General features: G+C 46.0%; 1 protein-coding gene across 1 annotated transcript in view; it reads left to right on the forward strand.

Moving 5' to 3' along the window:
* Positions 1 to 957: 957 nt before the first annotated feature.
* Positions 958 to 21,714, forward strand: part of LNX1 (ligand of numb-protein X 1) — a 124,277-nt gene continuing 103,520 nt past the window's right edge. Inside the window, exons 1-2 of the mRNA XM_043572631.1 lie at positions 958 to 1,090; positions 19,499 to 19,984. Coding sequence (XP_043428566.1) covers positions 19,593 to 19,984 — 392 coding nt within the window. The 5' untranslated portion in view covers positions 958 to 1,090; positions 19,499 to 19,592. The remainder of the gene's footprint in view (positions 1,091 to 19,498; positions 19,985 to 21,714) is intronic.

The raw sequence follows: 21,714 nt of genomic DNA on the forward strand, positions 1-21,714 counted from the left end.
AATTGTTCCTAATTGCAGGCCTACAAGTGAACTGTCAACTCCATGTGACTAAGACGCCAGGCAAGCCGAGGTAGGAATGACCTTGAAGTTTTACAAACTCCTGAATAAGGGCTTAAAACGCTGCCCTCCCACTGGGGCGGGGGTAGGGAAAAAGCATTTGAAAACGTGACCTTGAAAATGCCAACATATAGCATATTAAGATTTTTTTTGAATTTGAAGGGGGGCCTGGGTGGCTCAGTCAGTTAAGTGTCCCAACCTCGGTTCTGGTCATGATCTCATCATTCGTGAGCTCGAGCCCAACGTCGCGGGCTCTGTCCTGACAGCCAGAGCCCGGAGCCTGCTTCGGATTCTGTGTCTCCCTCTCTCTGCCCCTCCTCCGCTTGCACTCTGTGTGTGTGTCTCTGTCTCTCGAAAATAAAGTGACATTTAAAAAATTTTTAAAAAGATGTATTTGAAGACTCACCTCCAATTTTTTTTAAATTAGAACACAGAAACACATGGGATTCAAATGGATACCATTCAAAAAGGCATTTGAGGGTGACTCTCAAATATTTTTCAAAAAGTCAGTCTTCACACTCTTCTTTTTATGCCCACGAATTTACTGTCTTGATTTGGTGGTTCAGTGTCTTTTTTAAGTCTTTTAGGGACAGCTACTTGGGACAGGGTGGGAGGAGGGGGCCGAGGAAACAACCAGGCTTTTAAGTTCCAATCTGTCCACGGGGCTGGACACGTGCCGTGCTCAGGAAAGAAAGTTAATTCCAAGGCAAATTGCTCTAACTGATTCATTTGTCCGAACCGAGACGCCACCTACCTGCTCACAGGTATTCAGGTAAATGACAGGTGGGCGGGACCTATTGACTGTTTCAATAGCTAAGGTCCCAGCAATGTTTTATCTGTGAGGCTCCCTGTGATGTCACACATTTCCTGCTCTCAACCAACCAATGCCTTCCTCCTTCCTTTAGGCACCTGTACGCTGAGGTTGAGCCTGGTCACTGCTCAGGCAGCCCCACGAGCTGCTGGATTCACCCACAAGGCATGGAAACTTCGGGGCTGCTGCTGCTTTGAGAGCCCCAGACACACACTTGAAAAGGTGAGTTGAAACTCTCCATTTTTCTCCTTTGACGGTCAGCCCCATGGCCCTTGAGGGATCTGAATGAGGAATGTGAATGAAAAAAATACATAAGCTGAATGGCTTAGCTCTGAGTTTGTCCCACAGGGAGAAGCCCTTTTGAGAGGGAAGAGCAGAGAGATGCCTTTGACATTTTGGTTGCACAGGAAAATTCTCCCAGGCCAGATATTTAATCCTTTTTCTTTCTCTTAATCATTAAGCCAGCCTCTGCTTGTCTGGGAAGTTGATCTGATTTTTTTTTTTTTTTTTTAAACCCTGCAGTGGAGACTTTTTTGAAACTGAACTCAAAGGTTCAGACCTGTCCTGCCCGTTTAATGGGGGTTGAGAGGCCAGTGCCGACTGAATTCACGGTTGCCTTATTTTTGCCTTACTTTCTGCATTTGTCTCCCCAGAGGGAATTTCCATCTGAACCTAACATGTCCCCCCACCACCAGAAGTCTGTTTCACCAGCTGCCCCCCTCAGAAGCCCTGGACTCCTTCTCCTTCCTCTTTCTCCTCTAAAAACTTCTTCTGTTTTCTTTGTTCTTTGTTGACGCTCTTAAAATCCACTTTGCAGTCTGGATTAGAATTGTTTACATCCAGACCTGGCCTGGCTGCCTGCTGACCTTTGATTTAAAGAAAAGATCATTTCCTCAGTGCTTACAAGAATGTAACTTCAGGTCTGATCTTTAATTGTTGTTTGTTTTGTTTTTTAATTCTTCCACTTTTTTCCCCCTTTAACAGCAAATCTTTATTTAATATTTTTAATAGCAAATATATGGAGGAGACTGTTCTCCCCGGGACCTGACTTTTTTTTTTTTTTTTTGAAGCAATTTTACTCCTAGGATCCATTTTTGTGTTCTTACTCTTGATCCCACAGCCTATACTCCTTCTGTTCTTGACAGCCCAAGAGCCCCACTCTACATCCAGCAGAGAAAGGAAAATACATCCCGTTTCCCTGCTGAGCTGAGCTGGAAAACATGGAGGGGAGAAATCAGCCTGTGAGGGGACCTTTCATTCTGGATTCCTTCATGGCTGCTTTTCTGAGATTTCAGTCAGCCAGTACCTTTGCAAAGGAATAGCCTGTTAGGGGTTATGCTCAGATTCGTCCGCCCCGAAATTCAAAGTGCATGTCAATTCTCCAGAAGTCGAAATCGAAACAAGCTGAGAAGAGTTTTGTCGGACCGCTGCTTCTCACTACCGAGATTCTGCCCCGGCCTTGTTGCCGCTTTCTCGCTTATTCGGTGGAGGCTCGTACTGTTCTTGAACTGACCTTCGTGGGTTCTTTTCCCGAGTGGTATGTCTGGATGGTGGTACCTTACCCGTGTGTTTTCTCACTTGATTCGGAGCTTTGTCAGCAGAGGACAGAAAAAGAGCTCTCAGGTCCTGAATCTTCTGGAGCAAAATATGTCTTTAACGTCAGAAACCTCTCCACGAGACGCGTTGCTTCTGGATTACCATGGTCTGTTAGATCTTTGCATCGTAATTTATGATTAAGTACCCCATTTCATCGCTACATGTCAGGGTCCCTGGCTCCTAAAGGAACAGAGCTGTGGGTGCCATGCCCCCAGATATAAGAAAGGAAAGAAACTACAGAGGCTGGAATTCAGAGTCAGGTTATCTAGACTGCAGTTGGCCTCTTGGATAATTTGTGCACAAATACTGTCCGAGGGGATGAACGCCCCACGGTGGCTCCCTACGTGTGGTAACTGCATCTCTTGGTTCAAGTGGCAATAAGACCTGTCTGGAAAACATACGGTGTCTCTCCACTTAACATCCTTGAGCAAGTGACTTAGCCGCTCAGGCCCTCAAGTGTCTTCATCGGTAAAACAGGAGCCAATCCCTGTGATACGAAGTGATCGTGAGAAGTAGTTGAGGTAACAGAGAGAGAGGGTCATGTGGCCAGTGTCTAGGGCCACGTGGGTGCCAAACAAAGGCAAGATCGGCTCTCGAAGGCATTCTCCTGGGTGCTTGGCAGAGATAGTGTGACCCTAGCAAGATAAGAGATCTTCCGTGGCTGCCGTCGTTAGAAACTCTGATGGTTCTTGTAATGGTTATTAATTGTACGTAATTAACTCCAACTTAACAGTTCAGAGAAAGAAAACAGGCAGGAGGCAGGAGGACACTACTTCAACCTTGTCATACAAGCTGGGGCAATCTGGCCTCTGCCAGCCCCCGGACATGCTTAGGAGCCGCCGGCCGCTGCTGTTCCTCCGGCTTTTCCCGCCTCAAAGCTGTCGCTGCACCACAGACCCAGCAAACGTGGTTCTCCGCAGGCCTGCGGGGGACATGTCCTGTTGTCGTTTGCTGTAATCTGACTTGGCAGGCAGCCCTTTCTGCTTTCCACTGTGCTCTCTCCAGGGCAGACTGGGTGCTTGGTTTCCTCCAATCTTGCTGATAAACACCCTGTGCCGCTGTGCCTCGCCACCCTGGGCGGGGGAGGGGGGTGTGGGGGCGGGGGGCGGGCCGGAGGGAGGAGGAAACCGGTTTCGAGCCCGCACTGCCCTGGGGAAGGGGGCTTGGGGATCCCTTGGATATGATGGCCTCACTAATGGATTATCCTGTACCCTTCGATGACCTTGAGTCATTGCCTAAGGCTCCCGGGCCTTCTCTAGATCTCACCCTATCCTGAAAAGCTAAGGCAGGTTTTCATCATTCATGACCAAGGTAACCGCCTAGCGGATGGACAGGGGTTCATAACCTTGACCTTACTACTGGTGTGCTTCGGGGATCCTGGGGGAAAGCCTCAACTTCCCTGCCCATCAGTTTCCTTGTTTACCTTTCCCCAAAAAGGGACGCTAACATGGCAAACCTCACGAGTGGCCGGGTCCTCTAGCAGAAGCTAGGGGGGGCAACATACCTCGGTAAATCAGACCAACTGCAGGGGAGTGGGTGATGCCTCACCGGGAAATGCTCATCTTGTGTAGTTCTTGGTGGAACAGGGCTACTGCTTTAGAATAGTGGTTTGGCCTCTGCCATCAGGTTGCCTGGGTTCAAAACCCAGCTCTACCTTATACTAGCGGGAGGGGGGGTGGGGGTGGGGGGCTGGGACCGGTTATTTAACCCCGCTTTACCTCAGCTGGAAAATAGGCTTCTTATGAAGAAGAAACAACTGAAATGTGTTAACTGCTTGGAATTCTACCTGGCACAATGTGAGCTATTGCTAGTAGTGGGTTTTTGTTTTTTTTTTTAATTTTTTCAGTTTATTTATTTATTTTGAGAGAAAGAGAAGAAAGGGAGACAGAGAGAGAAGGAGTGAGAGAGAGAGAATGCCAAGCAGACTGCACTGTCAGCCCAGGGCCCAAGGCAGAACTCGAGTTCATGAACTGTGAGATCATGACCTGAGCCAAAATCAAGAGTTGGACGCTTAATGGACTGAGCCACCCAGACAACCCCCTTCCCTGAATACTGTTTTTTAAAAGGAAAGTAGAATCAGATCTGGGTTCGAGGCCTGGTTCCACCAAGTAATTACTAGGCACTCAGTACCTCTTTGTCTTATGTACCAAACCCCATGCTATTGTGAAGAATAACTGACATGGTTTCATGTAATTTGCCTGATGTATAATATAGCAGGTGCCCAATAAATGGCAACTCTTGTTCTATTATTACAGGCATATATCTCTTGTTATATGATACACAGGCATATATCTCTTGTTATATTATATACAGGCCTATATCTCTTGTTATATGATACACAGGCATATATCTCTTGTTACACACAGGAATATATCTCTTGTTATATTATATACAGGCCTATATCTCTTGTTATACACGGGCATATATCTCTTGTTATATGATACACAGGCATACTTAGCTTTATTGCATTTTGCAGATATTGCATTTTTTACAAATTACAGGGTCGTGGCAAGCCTCCCTCCAGCAAGTCTATCGGTGCCGTTTTTCCAACAGCATTTATTCCCTTCATGTTGTGTCACATTTTGGTAATTCTCACAGTATTTCAGACTTTTCATCACTATCGGATTTGTTATGGTGATCTGTGATCAATGATTACGACTCAGTGGAAGCTCAGATGACAGCATTATTTAGCAATAAAGGTGTTTTTTTTTTTTTTTTTAAGTTTATTTTGAGAGAGAGAGGGAGAGCACAGGTGCATGCAAGCGTGAGTGGGGGAGGGGCAGAGAGAAAGGGAGAGAGAATACGGAGCAGACTCCACAATGTCAGTGTAGAGCCCAACGTGGGGCTCGATCCCACAAACCGTGAGATCACTACCTGAGCAGAAATCAAGAGTCAGAAGCTTAACTAACTGAGCCACCCAGGAGCCCCTAGAAATAAAGTATTTTTAAATTAAGGTATATACATCATTTTTTTTTAAATTTTTTTTTCAACGTTTATTTATTATTTTTGGGACAGAGAGAGACAGAGCATGAACGGGGGAGGGGCAGAGAGAGAGGGAGACACAGAATCGGAAACAGGCTCCAGGCTCCGAGCCATCAGCCCAGAGCCCGACGCGGGGCTCGAACCCACGGACCGCGAGATCGTGACCTGGCTGAAGTCGGACGCTTAACCGACTGCGCCCCCCAGGCGCCCCGATTTTTTTTTTTTTTAGACATAATGCTATTGCACACTTAATAGACTGTGGTGTAGTGCAAACATAACTCCTATATGCACTGGGAAACCAAAAAATTCATTTGACTCGCTTTAGTATAATATTTGCTTTATTGAGATACTCGCTTTTTTGTGGTGGTCTGGAACGGAACCCACACTGTCTCCGAGGTGTGCCCGTGTGGAAAACAATTATTATATTGGTTAAAGTTAGACTTCTTGGGTCGTGCTACAGTTTGGACGTAATAACGATGGAAACAGTAGTAAGTTGAGGGCCAAAGACTCTTTGAGAAAAACAGATTTCCCGAAAGCCCCCTCCTTCCCCGAAGGTTTGGAAAGAAAACCTGTTAACAAAGATTATCTTGTTTATCTTGGAGCTCCGGGGTAGGGTGGCTGCCCGTTGAAATGCCTGGTCTTTTGCAGACCTGTGGCGGTAGGACTCGGTGAGGTAAATAAACAGTGGATTCTCCTGGAGCAGTGATTCCTAGCTTCCTGGCCTCCGGTGTCTCCCTACTGGATGTGAATTCCTCACTTGGAGTGGAGAAAATAGGGTCTGCTGGGATTCTGACTTCTTGAAAGGCCATGTAAAGTGCCTGCCAAGAGAGCACGTACAAGGGAGGCTCTGAAATGTGTCTGCCTCATCACGTCAGTATTCGTGGAGCTCATCTATTCATGGATCTCCTGGTGATGACACAGAACTATGCCTGATATTTACGTGCTGGCATCGTGTAGACTCACTTTTATGTGGGTGGCATATTTATGGCCCTCTGACAGTGCCTCTAAACTATCAAGGGCTTTTCAAAACTATCTGGAAGGAAGACCACATCTCTCTTCCTGGGTTAATGGGATTTAGCTATCTGCTCTCCCCAGGGACTAAGGGTCAACATGAAAACCATGCAAGTTGGTAAGTATAAAAAGTGCTGAAATCAGAAACAGAAAATGTTGGTCGCCTCCTGTGAACCTCTTACATTCACCATTTCCTCTAATCTCGTTTTGTTCCGAGTGAACAATGACACCCTCGTGACCTATTGCTTAGTTATCTGGAGACACACAGCTCATCAATATAAGAAAGAATTTTCTTTTCTTAAGAATTAGAGCTGTCCAAAAATCCAGGAGGTTGCCTTTTGGGGTACTGAGATCTCCGTCACTGATGGTGATTGTTTTTTGGTGCATTTGTTTATTTGGCATATTTATATGTGCCTGGTATGTGTTGCTAAAAGAATGAACGAATACCAGAGAGAATTCGTGTTTCTTCAGCAAATCATCTATTCATCTCTAAAGTGAAGGTTATCGTTGATCTCGTAGCATTACTATAACAATTAAGTGAGAAAATACATGTAAAGCACCCAGCACAGTATCTTGCACCTAGTGAACTACTCATTACGTAGTAATAATGATTATGTTGTATTTTCTACCGTATTCTAAAAAGGAGGGGGAAGAAGCGAATCCTGCTTCAGGTAGGGAGTAGACAAGATGGCCTCCAGATTTGAGATTTGTAGTTTTTATGAGAATCCCTTCATTTCTATCCTTTTCATCCCTGATCTTCTTCCTCTGCCTTTCTAAAAGAAAGGTGCTTGCTCGTGGGAGCCATGCTCTTTGACATAGTAGGTTAACCAGTACACTTTTAACCGTGGCAGTAGGTTCTGTCCCAGTTAACCAGGGATGTTGTTGTTGTTGTTGTTGTTGTTCTGTTTTGTTTTGTTTTTTACATCATTCATTTGTGCCTTGGAATGTGTGGATTCAAATTCCACCATGATTTTCCAGTGACTCTTATTTGCTTCTTATGTTTGATGCATTTGTCACAGGCACACAAAAGACTTCACCAACAGCAGAATGGAAACTCTCCAAGATTTTTCTTTAATAGCCTCTTGGCACAGCGCATGGCAACAGCACTGCATGATGGTGAGGTGGAAACATGCCATTGCTATCTGGGAGATGATTTGCATAGCTGGCTTATGACTGCGTTTGTCAGTCACGTGGCCTTTTTTGACTAGAACGCTGCACGTTTTGGCTCCTGCGTTAATACATGAGTCACCTCGTGTTTTCAAACTCCTCATTAAGTATTGTTGTTATGTGTGTATTATGTTTTCTACAACACACACAAACTCAGCCATTCCATCTGTAGTCTTGGGGCCCTGGCAAATTTGGTGTAATTGTCATCGCAGAAGACATCAGTATTCCAGCTTAGTAGTGGATTGAAAGAAGTTATTACATTTTTATACTAGGGCAGAACTGCCATCCCTAAGCACAGAGCAGTCTAGGGGCGCCCGGGTGGCTCAGTCAGTTGAGCATCTGACTTCAGCTCAGGTCATGATCTCATGTTTCGTGAGTTTGAGCCTCGCGATGGGCTCAGTGCTGACAGCTCAGAGCCTGGAGCTTGCTTCAGATTCTGTGTCTCCCTCTCCCTCTGCCCCTCCCCTGATTGCACTCTGTCTCTCTCTCTCTCTCTCAATAATAAATAAACGTTAAGAAAAAAGAAAAAAGAATGGAACTGTCTAAATGGCTGCCATCCCAGCCTATTTTCCATTTCCTTAAGCTATGGAGAGAAGTGTTGGTGTGGATCGTTGGGGATATTTCCCTCAGTCCTGGGAGAATGCCCCTAGAAATACATAGCCTTCTGGGTTACTTTCCCAAGGCTGCTGTAACAAATCACCATAAACCCGGTGGCTTAAAACAACAAAATTTATTCTCTTGCATTTCTGGAGGCCAAAAGTTTGAAATGAAGGTATTGGCAGAAACTCACTTCCTCAAAAGGCTTCAGGGAAGAATCCTCCCTTGCTTCTTCCAGCTTCTGGTACCTCCAGGCATTCCAAGGCCTGTGGCTGCATAACCGTGATCTCTGCCTCTGTCTTCCTATCACCGTCTCCTGTGTGTGTGTTCTCTTCATCTGTGTCTTATGAAGACACTTGTCATAGGATTTAAGGTAATTTAGATAATCCAGGATGATCTCATCTCAAGGTTCTTAATGACATCTTCAAAGACCTTTATTTAAATAAAGTCACATTCACAGCTTTTGGAGGTTAGGACAGGGCCAGATCTTTTGGGGGGGCGGGGCATCATTCTACCTGCTATACCCCCTAACTGGCACTTACATATGCAGGCTCCTCCCACTACTCATGGAGTGATTCCCTGTCTGTGTGGAGGCTGAAATATTGGTCATTAAATAGGTAAGGAGAGTTAGAATTGACACCACTTACTACCGTTTATTTCTATGTTCAAGGCACAGTAGTGTTTTATGTTTTAAAGACCTATTGAGTGTTTTTGGTCAATAGCCTGATGTATCTACAAAAGCAAATCAGTAACGGCTGTCCTCCATTGCTTTTAAAGACAAGTAGTATCCTGGTTAAGAAACAACCGCTCCACTGAACCACTAAACCACAACTGGATAAGTGTTCACTTCCAGCTGTCATGTTTTCAAAGGGACTTTAACAAACTAGCGAGTACCCTGGGCGGACCCTGTACCCTGGGTCGACTCCCCAGGAAGACAACGGAAAGAACCAGAGACAAAAAGAAGAGACAGGAGAGAAATCACCCATCCTCTCTTTAATTCGGGGTGGCTGCCATGTTTGGAGGGAGTGACTGTGATCTGTGTCACACGGCAAGGTCAAGGTAACGAAAGGAAGGCATTCAGCTGTTGGGAAGCTGATGAGCTCCCCATCACTGTAGGTGTTTCAGGCAGAAGCTGGTAGGCCAGCTCACAGCCACGTTATAAAGAGGATTCCCTATACTTGGGGAGAAGCTAAGATTCTTACCCAACTCAAAGTCCTGTGATTTCTTCAAAGGTAATTCTAAAATCTCAAAGACAGATCATCACGTGACCAAACACTGGTGTGTGTATTTCTCTTCCTCAACTGGGGGATTTGCTCACGTTCTTCCCCTACCTTGATTTCTTCCCACTTGTCCATATACCACGAAGCTTTGATGATGTGCCCTGAGGCCCAACTATTCCATGAACTTTCCTGGCCATTCCGGGTCACATTATACTGTTCTCTTGTCTCTTTGTCTCCAAAACTTGTCCCTGGCTCCTATTTGGGGGGGATCATACCCCTTGCCATACTCAATATGTACTTTTTTTTGCAGTGCTTTCGTATTTTTCTTCTATATGTAAGCTCCATTTTTCTAATTAGACTTACACTCACTGAGGATAACATTGAATTCCCTATGGTGTAGCAGGATTCTCGCACAGAGAGTCGGGACGCTGAGGCTTTTCTTCCCAGGAAACAACTTTATTCCTGCCGGCACCGCTCCGTTGGGTTCGTACCCGAAGAACTGAGCCCTGAATGCCACATGGCATAGTTTTTTTTATATATTTTCTGTTTGTCTCCCATAATGGTAACATACAAACATGTAGTCTGATTAACTGGTCGCGTGACACAGGGTCCTGAGGGATGTTGTCACGTACGTGTATAACCAGGTGGCCTTGAGGTGTTTTTTCCTTTTGCTTTCCTTAGGGAGGGGAACCCTACCCCAGTGGGAGCTCCCCCAGAATCTAAGACAAATGCCAGGCATATAATAGGGGATCAACGAACATACATAGAATTGAAAAACAGCAGAAACAATGGTGAGAATTCAAATATCTTCCTTCACTTTGTCTTTCACTCTGTAAAACTTGGTTATCTGTTATAAAAAAAAACCCCGAATATGTTTTTCAGCCTTGGGTGGAAGAATGTCGGCTTGCTTCCCCACGTTTCTCCTCTGAAATTGTCTCTTCCCAGGATCCTATGGTGCTTCTTTGCATGAACAGAACCCTTGGTTAACACAAAATACCCTGCCTTCATTTTTGTTGTTGGCAGGGGGTCAGCTCCATCTCACCATGTTGATAGACCAGGAAACGAAAGGACATCTTTTCTGGGACAGAGTTCTTACAAAGAAACCCAAGTATGAAAGGGGTGCCATGACACCCAGGGGAAAGGCAGTAAATCTTTAGTCAAGGGAGACAAAGCTCTTCTCCAACCAGCTTGTAAAAATCTTCCCTGGGCTTCTAGAACTTGTATCTGATTGGCTAGCCACTTGGGACGCTTTTCACTTAACTGCTTTTCTTGTTCTTCCCACTTCCTGTCTACCTACATTCTCAGTCATTGACTCCCGACATGGTCTCCTTTTAGTTCAATTCTCCTTTTTTTTTTTTTTTCAACGTTTATTTATTTTTGGGACAGAGAGAGACAGAGCATGAACGGGCGAGGGGCAGAGAGAGAGGGAGACACAGAATCGGAAACAGGCTCCAGGCTCTGAGCCATCAGCCCAGAGCCCGACGCGGGGCTCAAACTCACGGACCGCGAGATCGTGACCTGGCTGAAGTCGGACGCCCAACCGACTGCGCCACCCAGGTGCCCCTAGTTCAATTCTCCTTTAATTTCCTGAAGATATTTCGACCTCTTTAAAGACCACTTTATATATTTGTCCTTTCTAGTGGTGGCAACACTATGCAGGCAAGTATCTTTCAGTGATCCAATTAATGAATTGCTTACTCCCTCTTGGGGATCGTTGATTTAGATATTAAGTAGATTCAGAACCAACCCTGACCTTTGCAACAGTCCATAAGCACCTGCCTTCTTCGTGTTCTCTCTCCTTTTCCTCTGCAAGGTATATGACTCCCCTGCCTCCTCAGCCCCCACTTCAAACCCTCGTAAGTTAAAAGACAGTTTTTATTTCATGTGTGACCGTTTTAATTCAGGTCACTAAAGCACTTAATTCCTCCCTATGACTGATGTGTCTGTAAGCTAAGGAATAGCCCACAGAGCATTCGTCCATCCTCTTAGTTCACAGTTGGTATTTATAAAAAAAATCAATGGCACGTTATTGATATCTCCAAGTTGCACACAGTTTATCTATAAAGTGTAATTATAAATGTACTTTGTTTAATAGACGAAGAGCTTGCCCTAACTTTGACAATTGCTTTCCCTCCAATAATCTAATTTAGGAGCTCCAGCCAGTGCCAGGGCAGCGGTTAGACAAATACGCCCACAGATAATTGTTTAGAAAGAGAATGAGGCCATTGACGTGAAGAATTTACCAGCACTATTCCATTTGATTCCCACATGAATGTATTTCTGGTCTTCACAGTCCAGGATGAGGTTCCTGAATGACTGTGATCTCTGTGCTGAGGTGTGGCCTCAGTGACCAGTGTGAACCAAGTTCTGAACCAGCCTGCATAGCTTCATGCAAATTGCAAAGCATCATCAATGACGAAACACCTTCAGCTCAGTTTCTAGAACCTAGAAGTTACTTCAGAAATCATCTGGTATAGGGGTTCTCAGTCTTTATTTGTTTTTTTTTTTTTAATTTTTATTTATTGAGAGAGAGAGAGAGAGAGAGCGTGAGTGGGGAAGGGGCACAGAAAGAGGGAGACACAGAATCCGAAGCAGGCTCCAGGCTCCGAGCTGTCGGCACAGAGCCCGACGCGGGGCTCGAACTTGGGAACAGTGAGATCATGACCTAGGCCAAAGTGAGATGCTTAACCAACCAAGCCCCCCGGGCGCCCCCTCAGTCTTTATGTGTTTGTGTAAAACATTAGGGTTGGGGGAAGGGATTAGGAGATTTTGAAAAAAACATGAAATAAGCCAGCAAAAATTAGGAAGCAAACACAGCGAGGGTAGGGCAGAGCCCCACGCTGTTTACATAGTGGTGGTGGCCTTGCTGGAGAGACTGTTTGTGTCACTTGACTGATAGACGCTTGAAACAGTGCCCTTTCGGGATCCAGTCATCCAGTGATCATTTTGGGGCCTGGCTTCAGATTACACTTTTTTCTTCTTGTTTGAAATCTTCCTCCTTTGTATGAGCCCTCAGTGACTGCTCAGCTAACGGTGCCAGGTGACTAGGACACCTCCTCAGACACTTTCCTTTTCTGGTACTTGTGCACCAGTCCTTTTCGCTTTTCTTTTCTCTTCTCTTCTCTTCTCTTCTCTTCTCTTCTCTTTCCTTCCTTCCTCCTTCCTTTCTTTCTTCCTTCCTCTTCCTTCCTTCCTTCCTTCCCCTTCCTTCCTTCCTTCCTATTCCTTCCTTCCTTCCTTCCTTCCTTCTTTCCTTCCTTCCCCTTCCTTCCCCTTCCTTCCTCTTCCTTCCTTCCCCTTCCTTCCTTCCTTCCTTCCTTCCTTCCTTCCTTCCTTCCCCTTCCTTCCTTCCTTCCTTCCTTTCCTTTCTGAGGATCATCCAGAGCTTTAGGACTTTCAGTTCATCTCATGGCCCTTCCATTGGCTGCCCGTGGCCTGTCGCTTTTTTAACTTTTTCATTTATTACTGAATGTCAGTGACAGTTAATCGATGTTGTGATCTGGATGGGAAAAAAAAAATTGTCTCCGATTTGCCATTTGTTTAAATGGTTTCCATGTCTCTTGTCTCGTGTTCATTTTGTCAGTACATTCTAGATCACCATTGATCAAAATATAGGAATGCTTATAAACAAATGGGAGACTCCCAAACCCCAAATACCACTCATTCCTGGGATTGGGTTATACACTGAGGATTCCAATACCAAACTGTCTAGCCACGGAGGAATTTCTGTTTATATAAATCCACCTAATACCACTAAATGTCTTTGCATTTTCTAAACTGTGTCCCTAGCTGCTACTTTTATACTTTATTACCGTGGATTTTTTTTTTTTTTTTTTTTTTTTCCCTTCTCGGTGCTCAAGAGTTGCTAATAGCTTTCTCCAGGCCTCGGGGCGGTGTCTCAGTCTTGCAGCAGGGCAGATCAGCAATGACAGCAATGGCCTTCTCCTTCCACCAAGAAAGCAGACACAGTCCTAGGCTCTGAGTGCCGTTACTCCATTCCACTATATCCTAGAGTTTGGGGGCTCATTCTACCCATACCTCGTAGGAGGGACACCGAATAATCTGGAAAGTTGCAGAGGATGGTCAGCTTCGCAGAGTATATGGAAACTTGAAGGAATGCCACATAGCCCAAAGGCTGCTGGCCCCGGGGGAGGAAAAAGGTGTCTTCCAACAATTAAAGGACTTAAGGAATTTGATATATTCTAAGTAGCTACTGGGATACATCTGACACCCATGGAGGGGTTGGTGAGTTCTAGAGAGGGATTTTTTTTTTTTTCTTTTTAGAGAGGCGAATTTTTGCTCTGTATATGGACTGTCCCCCCTAGTAGTTAGAGCTCTCCGAAGCAGGATGATCTATTTTATAAGGTAATAAAGGCCTGTTTCATTTAGGGACCTTCTCTCAAGGCTCCCTTTCAACACCAAGAATCTATGGCTCAATGTTTCGTCTTTCTCAAGGTTAAAGTCCCGATGTGGGGCACACTGCCGTGGACTGTAAGATGAATTCTTTTTGATAATATGAAGTCCCATTACTATTGTTGTAAAAGTGTGACTCATGCAGCCATCCAGGAGAGGCTCTGGAGTCAAGTCTTGTCCTTGGAGTAAGAAGAAACTGTGACATTGTCAGCGCAGCCTGCCAAGGGATATGGTTATCCATTGCCTTTCCAGTGCAGTACATGGTTTATCAAGGTCACCTTGGATAACCATCTTTTATAAAGCCAGTGTGCATTTAAAGGAGAATTAGAACAGTAGCACACCAGGGACTCCATTGTTCTGGTAGGTTATTTCATGCAGACAATTTTCCGTTTCCAAACAGGTTGTACCCCAAGGGCTGTTCTTAAGACTATTGGATTTTTAGTGCAGGTGACCTTATACATATGACCTCTAACGACCTTCTTTGCTTGCAGACAGCGCCGACTCACTTTGCTCTGGAATGCATCCCTGTTGTCAGCCACCGAAGTTTCAGAATTTGAAAGTTAGGTCGAAGAACTTCTGTACAAGTGTCGGGCGTGACCACAAAGTGGCGGGGGAAAGGAAGCAGGGATTAAGGACAGAGATGGAGATTTTGGGTTTTCTTGGCACTTCTCACCACTGCGTTGGTAGGCCACCTGCATGTCTAAAAGTCATCTTGGGCCTCTATTGCACCCCAAATCACAGGAAAGACAGAAAAGATGGTTCCTAAGCCACCGTAGGGGTCTACTGAGGAAGTGTAAGATTTTCATCCTCACTCCTACCCACCCCCCCATATAAACCCAAGGAGGAAATCTACTTCCCTTCTCTTTCTCCAAATTGCAAAAACACCAGGGCCGGAAGTGCCGAGGGCTGGGACACTCAGTAACAGATGGACTCAGCTAACAAGCCCTCTCGCTGACATTTGGAAGGAAAAATCGTTTACCTTTCAAGCCTTAATGATCTTTGATCATTTCTTCTCAGTTCATGTCTTAAAAACATGATACATCATACAGGTTTATAAGATGTAAACTGGAAATAAGAAACCTTGCATAAATAATGTTCATGGTATTTTTTTATTTTTAAAAATTCGTTTAAGTCTACTTTGAGAGAGACGGGGGCAGCACAAGTGGGGGAGGGGCAGAGACAGAGGGTGAGAGAGAGGATCCCAAGCAGGCTCCACACTGTCAGCTCAGAGCCCAAGGCAGGGCTTGAACCCACGAAGCCATGAGATTATGACCTGAGCCAAAACCAAGAGTCAGACACTCAACCAACTGAGCCACCCAGGTGCCCATTAATCATAATTTTTCTTTTTTTTTTTTTAAAGTGTATTTATTTTTGAGAGAGAAAGAGAAAGAGGGGACAGGGGAGGGGAAGAGGGAGAGGGAGAGAGGACAGAAAAATCCCAGGCAGGCTCTGCACCATCAGCTCAGAGCCCAAGGTGAGGCTCAAACCCATGAACCGTGAGATCATGACCTGAGCCGAAACCACGAACAGGACACTTGACCAACTGAACCATCCAAGCACCCCATTAGTCATATTTTTAAAAGCCTACCTAGTTCTTTCTTTAGAGCCCAGACTGCTTTTTGCTTTTTTTTGGCCAATTATCTCATAATCTGTGTCTATTCATATAGGCTTTATTTAGTCTAAAGCAAAGTTGGAAAATACCAACAGCAGTGTTTACGCTAATATTATGTTAAGGATCTGGTGTACTCGTATGGGCAAGTGCCAGGGAATTCAAATCTCTCTCAGAAAAACAGGAAAGGAAAGAAAAAAGAATTGGGGCTGGAAGCTAGAACCTGCCGGTTTTGTTTACCTGTTCCATTCATTTAGTGTCCACCATTTTGGCACTCAGTAAAGTCAAAGAAAATTTTTTTTTTTTTCAACGTTTACTTATTTTTGGGACAGAGAGAGAGCATGAACGGGAGAGGGGCAGAGAGAGAGGGAGACACAGAATCGGAAACAGGCTCCAGGCTCCGAGCCATCAGCCCAGAGCCTGATGCGGGGCTCGAACTCACGGACGGCGAGATTGTGACCTGGCTGAAGTCGGACGCTTAACCGACTGCGCCACCCAGGCGCCCCTTGTCAAAGAAAATTTTTAATCAGAGCCTTGGAAAAACCTATTCGCAATGGTCCTAAAGAGATTTTTAAACCCAATTTCCTGGGGCTCTTCTATTTGCTTAGTTGCATTCCAAGGAAGTCATGATGATGGGGGGGGGGGAGGGGAAGATGCGTGGCCACAATGTAGCAAAATAGGAACAGAAACTAGAGTCAGCACCATTTCTTGGTTTGTTTCTTTTTTGGTGTAACTGGCAAGTTACTTACATGTCACACACTTCAGCTTCCTCATCTGTTCAATGAAAACAAACAAAGGGCACCTGGGTGGCTCAGTCAGTCGTGCATCAGACTACGGCTCCAGTCATGCTCTTGCGGTCTGTGAGTTCAAGCTCTGCGTTGGGCTCTGTGCTGACAGCTCGGAGCCTGGAGCCTGCTTCAGATTCTGTGTCTCCCTCTCTCTCTGCCCCTCCTCTGCTCATACTCTGTGTCTCTCTCTCTGTCAAAAATAAATAAACGCTAAAACAGAATTTTTAAAAAATTTTTTTTCAACGTTTATTTATTTTTGGGACAGAGAGAGACAGAGCATGAACGGGGAGGGGCAGAGAGACAGGGAGACACAGAATCGGAAACAGGCTCCAGGCTCCGAGCCATCAGCCCAGAGCCTGACGCGGGGCTCGAACTCAAGGACCGCGAGATCGTGACCTGGCTGAAGTTGGACGCTTAACCGACTGCGCCACCCAGGCGCCCCAACAGAATTTTTTTTTAAATGAAAACGAACAAAGCAACCCTGGGGATTTGTGTGGATTAAATAACATAATGTATATAAGGCCCCCAAGTACAGTGCCGGGCACATGGTAAATGCTCAAAACTTGTCAGAAAGCAAAGAGAAAAAAGATCCTCCCAAAAGCCAACTGCCCAAAACAAAGCAAAACCCTCTGCTTTATTAGCACAGAATCCTCTGTGCTGAAACTCTGTTTCTGAAAGAGATTTTATAGTATCGATCTGGTGGCTTGCTTTTTTTTTTTTTTTTAAGCTAGGGTTCTTCTAACAATATTATAAGGAAATTGATGTGTCAGAGACGTGAAAATGGAGCTGGGACTGGGTGGGGTGGAGAAGTGGGCAAATCTCTACCCCACCTGCCTTCCTTCCGTCCCTCCCCTGGAAGGCTCTCAGGCACCTGCCACTTTCTAGAACACAGTCTGAAAACCAAAGATCTGGTCCAGTCCCACCATTTCACCCATAAAGGCATGGCCCAGAAATGTCAAGTTGTTTTTTCAGTGGTAAGACCAGAGCGACAGCTGCATTCCTATCACTTTTCAGTATAGCACAGGGAGGAGGAATGGAGAGGACCCAAACACGTGGGGAGATTTGACAAAACTCTTGTCAAAGTTCAAAACATGTGAACTTTTTTTTTTTTTTTCCTCTAGTGGATGATAATCTTTCGGGTGGCCCGTGTCCGTTTTCATGTTTATTTTTGGACTGTTTTTCATGCCACTTAAAGCATTTCCTGTGTGGTTCCAGTACCTTCTATCAGCCTCAGGACGAATAGCAGCTGTGTATGTTTCCATGAAATTTGACTAGAAACCACTTCACCCCCTTCTGCACTCTCTACCTTAGTCTTCTGTGTTCTCTTTTGATGCTAAATCAAATGCTATGATCTAAGTGTTTTCACATTCAGGGCATTTTACTTCAACCTTCTGACCAGAGTGTTCTTTCAGGCACATTAGCACAGGACAGAAATGTAAACACGAAGCTGACCCACTGAAAGCTTGAAGTCCATGTATTTTCTTTTGGAGATAAGGCTGTGCTCCTACAAACAACCTTGGACTTAATTTGGAAAAGAAAAAAGATATAACACAGTTTACGACTCTGCTGTGCCATGTTTCCAAATGCAGCTAGTTTCCTGTTAGGTTACTCATGTGTCTTTATGCTCTTGCGGGACGCTTGACGTCTTTTCCTTTACTTCCCAAAATGAAGAACGTTGAAGGGGGGTGGGGGAGGGTGCAGGATTTTTATTTTTATTTTTATTTTTAAGTAGGCTTCACGGCCAGCGCAGAGCCCAACGCGGGGCCTGAACTCAGGACCCTGAGATCAAGACTCAGACGCTTCGTTCACCGAGCCACCAGGGGACTCCGTGGGGTTCTTAATCCTCATGAGAGATGACCCAGGGTCACCTCGCGCACACTTCCGGTTACTTGTGCCGTCTGCGTCCCCTGGACTGGTGACCCCACGAGAGCAGCAGCGTGTTTTTTAAAGCTCTCTTGAAGGTCTCCTCCACACCCAGCTTACTACCTAGCTCAGAGCTGGCGCTCGAAAACATTTACGGAATGATTCCAGGAGACATCCTAGATGTTAATCGGGAACGTTAAAAACTCCATCATTTAGACACCTATACGAGAGGAAAATCCATAGTGTGATAGTATTCTACTGGTTTGAAATACATATATGATTAAATAAAAGAGTACTGTTAAAATGAAACAAAAAGACCCCTTGTACGAACTATAGCTTTCAATTTCTAGGTCAGGGGAGCTGGACTGTAATGAATGCAGTAACAAATGCATGTAAAAATAGTAACTAATATTGCGGCACCTGGGTGGCTCAGTCGGTTAAGTGTCAGACCGCGGCTCGGGTCGTGATTCAAGCCCTGTGGGTTCAAGCCCGGCGTAGGGCTCTGTGCTGACAGCTCAGAGCCTGGAGCCTGCTTTGGATTCTGTGTCTCCCTCTCTCTCTCTCTCTGCCTCTCCCCCAATTGTCTCTCAAAAATGAATAAAAGTTAACAAATTTAAAAAAAATAGTAGCTAATATTGACTGAGCATGTACTATATTCCAGATACGATGCTGAGAGCTCTCTGTCGCGTGTCTCGTGCAATCCTCACAATAGTCCTACGAGGCCGGCTATTGTTATCCTCATTTTCCAGCTATGGATTAAATGGCTGGCCCACAGCGGTGGTGGGATTTGAACCCAGGCGGTGCAGCTGGAGAGTCCACATAACTGCCAAATGCCTGATTGAATGAATGAAATGCATATGGAGGGAAACATGCTCTCACCACAGTAAAAACGCTACAGACGCCCCAGTTCTCGGTTCTTCTGACGAGAGTTGAAGGCTCTGATGTCCTACCTTCTCTGAGTTTTACAGAAAGTTGGGAGGAAAGATAAGAAAAAGCCATTAGAGTGTTCACTGTTTTTCTTCTTGTCCCGATCTGACAGAGCAACTTCTAAATCTCTAATTTATAGTCTATATAATTTATGGTCTAATTTAATTTTACTAACAATTTATATCTCTGGGGATTTCCCGGATAGTCCCCGATGGTTTTTACCACCCAGCGCGAGGATGTTAAAGGCCAACGTTATTCCCACCAGGATGGATGGTAAACTGAGGCATAAGGAGGCCAAGTCACTTGCCCAAGGTCATGTCAGTCACCAGAGGGGGCAGTCAGCCCTGGCCTTCTGAATCCCAGCTCAGTCCCCCGCCCTCGGGCGGCAGGGTGTCAAGTCCATTGCTTAGTCTCCAGTCTCATGAAAACGAAGATCAGCTGTCTTGTTCTCTTTTAGGTCTGTGGATGGCTCCTGGAAGATCGTGATTTTCTCCGGAGGAAATACTGTTGCCCTGGGCTGCTCTCCTGCCATACCGTCTCCCGAGCTGACCATGAGCCAGCCAGACCCTGCCTGTCCCCCTGACCCCAGCTCTGCCCCCCTGTGTGTGGTGTGTGGCCAAGCCCACTCCCCTGAGGAAAACCACTTCTACACCTACGCGGAAGATGTGGACGATGACCTCGTGTGCCACATCTGCCTGCAGGCTTTGCTGGACCCTCTGGACACTCCCTGTGGACACACCTATTGCACACTCTGCCTCACCAGCTTCCTGGTGGAGAAGGACTTCTGCCCCGTGGATCGTAAGCCTGTAGTGCTGCAGCATTGCAAGAAGTCCAGCATCCTGGTCAACAAGCTTCTCAACAAGCTGCTGGTGACCTGCCCGTTCCCGGAGTACTGCACCGAGGTCCTGCAGCGCTGTGATCTCGAGCAGCACTTTCAGACAAGGTAGGGCCTCCCTGGTTGGCCGGCTCCGAGCCGCCCGCCCTCCCCGGGGACAGCTGGCCTCCCCTGCCTCCCAAGAGCAGGGCCGTCCTCGGGGCCGGGTGCTCCGCGAGATGCCATTTCTCTGTCTTCTTTTTTTGCAGCCAGGGCAAGCATCCGCTCAAAGGAAACCTCTTAGGTGTTTGTAACCGTGGTTCAGTGTGAGAGAACAGCCCGTGATAGAGTTGGGGTGTGCAGGTGTGTGTGTGTGGTGGGGGGTGGGGGGGGACTGTTTTCTCGTGGTAACCTATGCATGACATTCGCCATTTTAACCAGTTTTAAGAGTACGGTTCAGTGGCATTTAAGTGCATTCACACAGTTGTGCGGCCATCACCACAATCCATTACCAGAACTTTGCTCATCTTCCAGAATCCAAACCATACCTATTAACCCCAGATTCGCCATTCCCTCCTGTCCGGCCCCTGATGACCACCATGCTGCTTTCTGTCTCAATGAATCTGACTGCTCTGGGAGCCTAAGAGAAGAGGAATCGTACAATATTTGTCCTTTTGTGGACTGGCTTGTTTCATATGGGTGCGTTCTGAAGTGTCAGATCCTGGACAGTTCTGATGAGCAGCTTTCTCTGAGCTTTTCTCTGAGGAAATCCTCAGAGATTTCCTGATGGGCATTGCTTACCTTTTCACATCAGAAAAAAAATGTCTCCCAGTTTGGTCCATGATTCTTAAGATTTCTTCTGTATGGGAATTGACAAAGCCCACTGTTCTTTAAGGAGATGTGAGGTATTGCCAACTGACTTTTAAAAGGAGAAACATACAGGGCCGCCTGGGTGGCTCAGTCAGTTAAGCGTCCGACTTGGGCTCGGGTCATGATCTCCCAGTTCGTGAGTTCGAGCCCTGCATCAGGCTCTGTGCTGCCAGCCTGGAGCCTGGAGCCTGCTTCAGAGTCTGTGTCTCCCTCTCTCTTTCTGCCCCTCCCCTGCTCATGCGCGCTCTCTCTCTCTCTCTCTCTCTCTCTCTCAAAAATGAATAAACATTGAAAAAAATAAGAATATAAAGGAGAAATGTAGAAAACTTCTGTCTTCCAGAGAATTTCTGCTAAATTTTCAGCCAGGGTACACACCGGTGGCAGAGCGATGGTGTGACCGCCCCTGCTGGTGGCGAGCAGCAGGTCCACTCCACTTATCTGCCTCTCATTGTGTCCACTTACATTGTCACATTCCTGGGCATTCCTGTGCGGATGGCCTCAGGGCAGCCCCGGGTCTTGCTCCGCAATGAGGTGCTCAGAACATTTCAGGTGGTTACGGGAGGATGAACAGTAATACCACAATTATTTTGTACGAGGAAATTTGGAAGCTGGTGTTTATCTTGGTTCCTCGGTCATGACGAGGGCAAGAGGTAGGTGCCGGTGTTTTTTTCGAAAGGTCACATACTTGAGGTTGTGAATCTTGAGTGTTTTTCAGGACAGGCAGATTCTCTAACATAGAAGTTTGCATCGAGGGGGGCGCCTGGGTGGCTCAGTCGGTTAAGTGTTCGACTTCAGCTCAGATCATGATCTCGCGGTTTGTGAGTTCGAGCCCCGTGTCGGGCTCTATGCTGACAGCTCAGAGCCTGGAGCCCACTTCTGATTCTGTGTCTCCCTCTCTCTCTGCCCCTCCCTGCTCCCACTCTCTCTCTCTCTCTCTCAAAAATAAATAAACATTAAAAAAAAAAAAAGTTTGCATCCAGGGCAATGGC

Source organism: Prionailurus bengalensis, chromosome B1, assembly GCF_016509475.1.
Source record: "Prionailurus bengalensis isolate Pbe53 chromosome B1, Fcat_Pben_1.1_paternal_pri, whole genome shotgun sequence".
Lineage (NCBI taxonomy): Eukaryota > Metazoa > Chordata > Mammalia > Carnivora > Felidae > Prionailurus > Prionailurus bengalensis.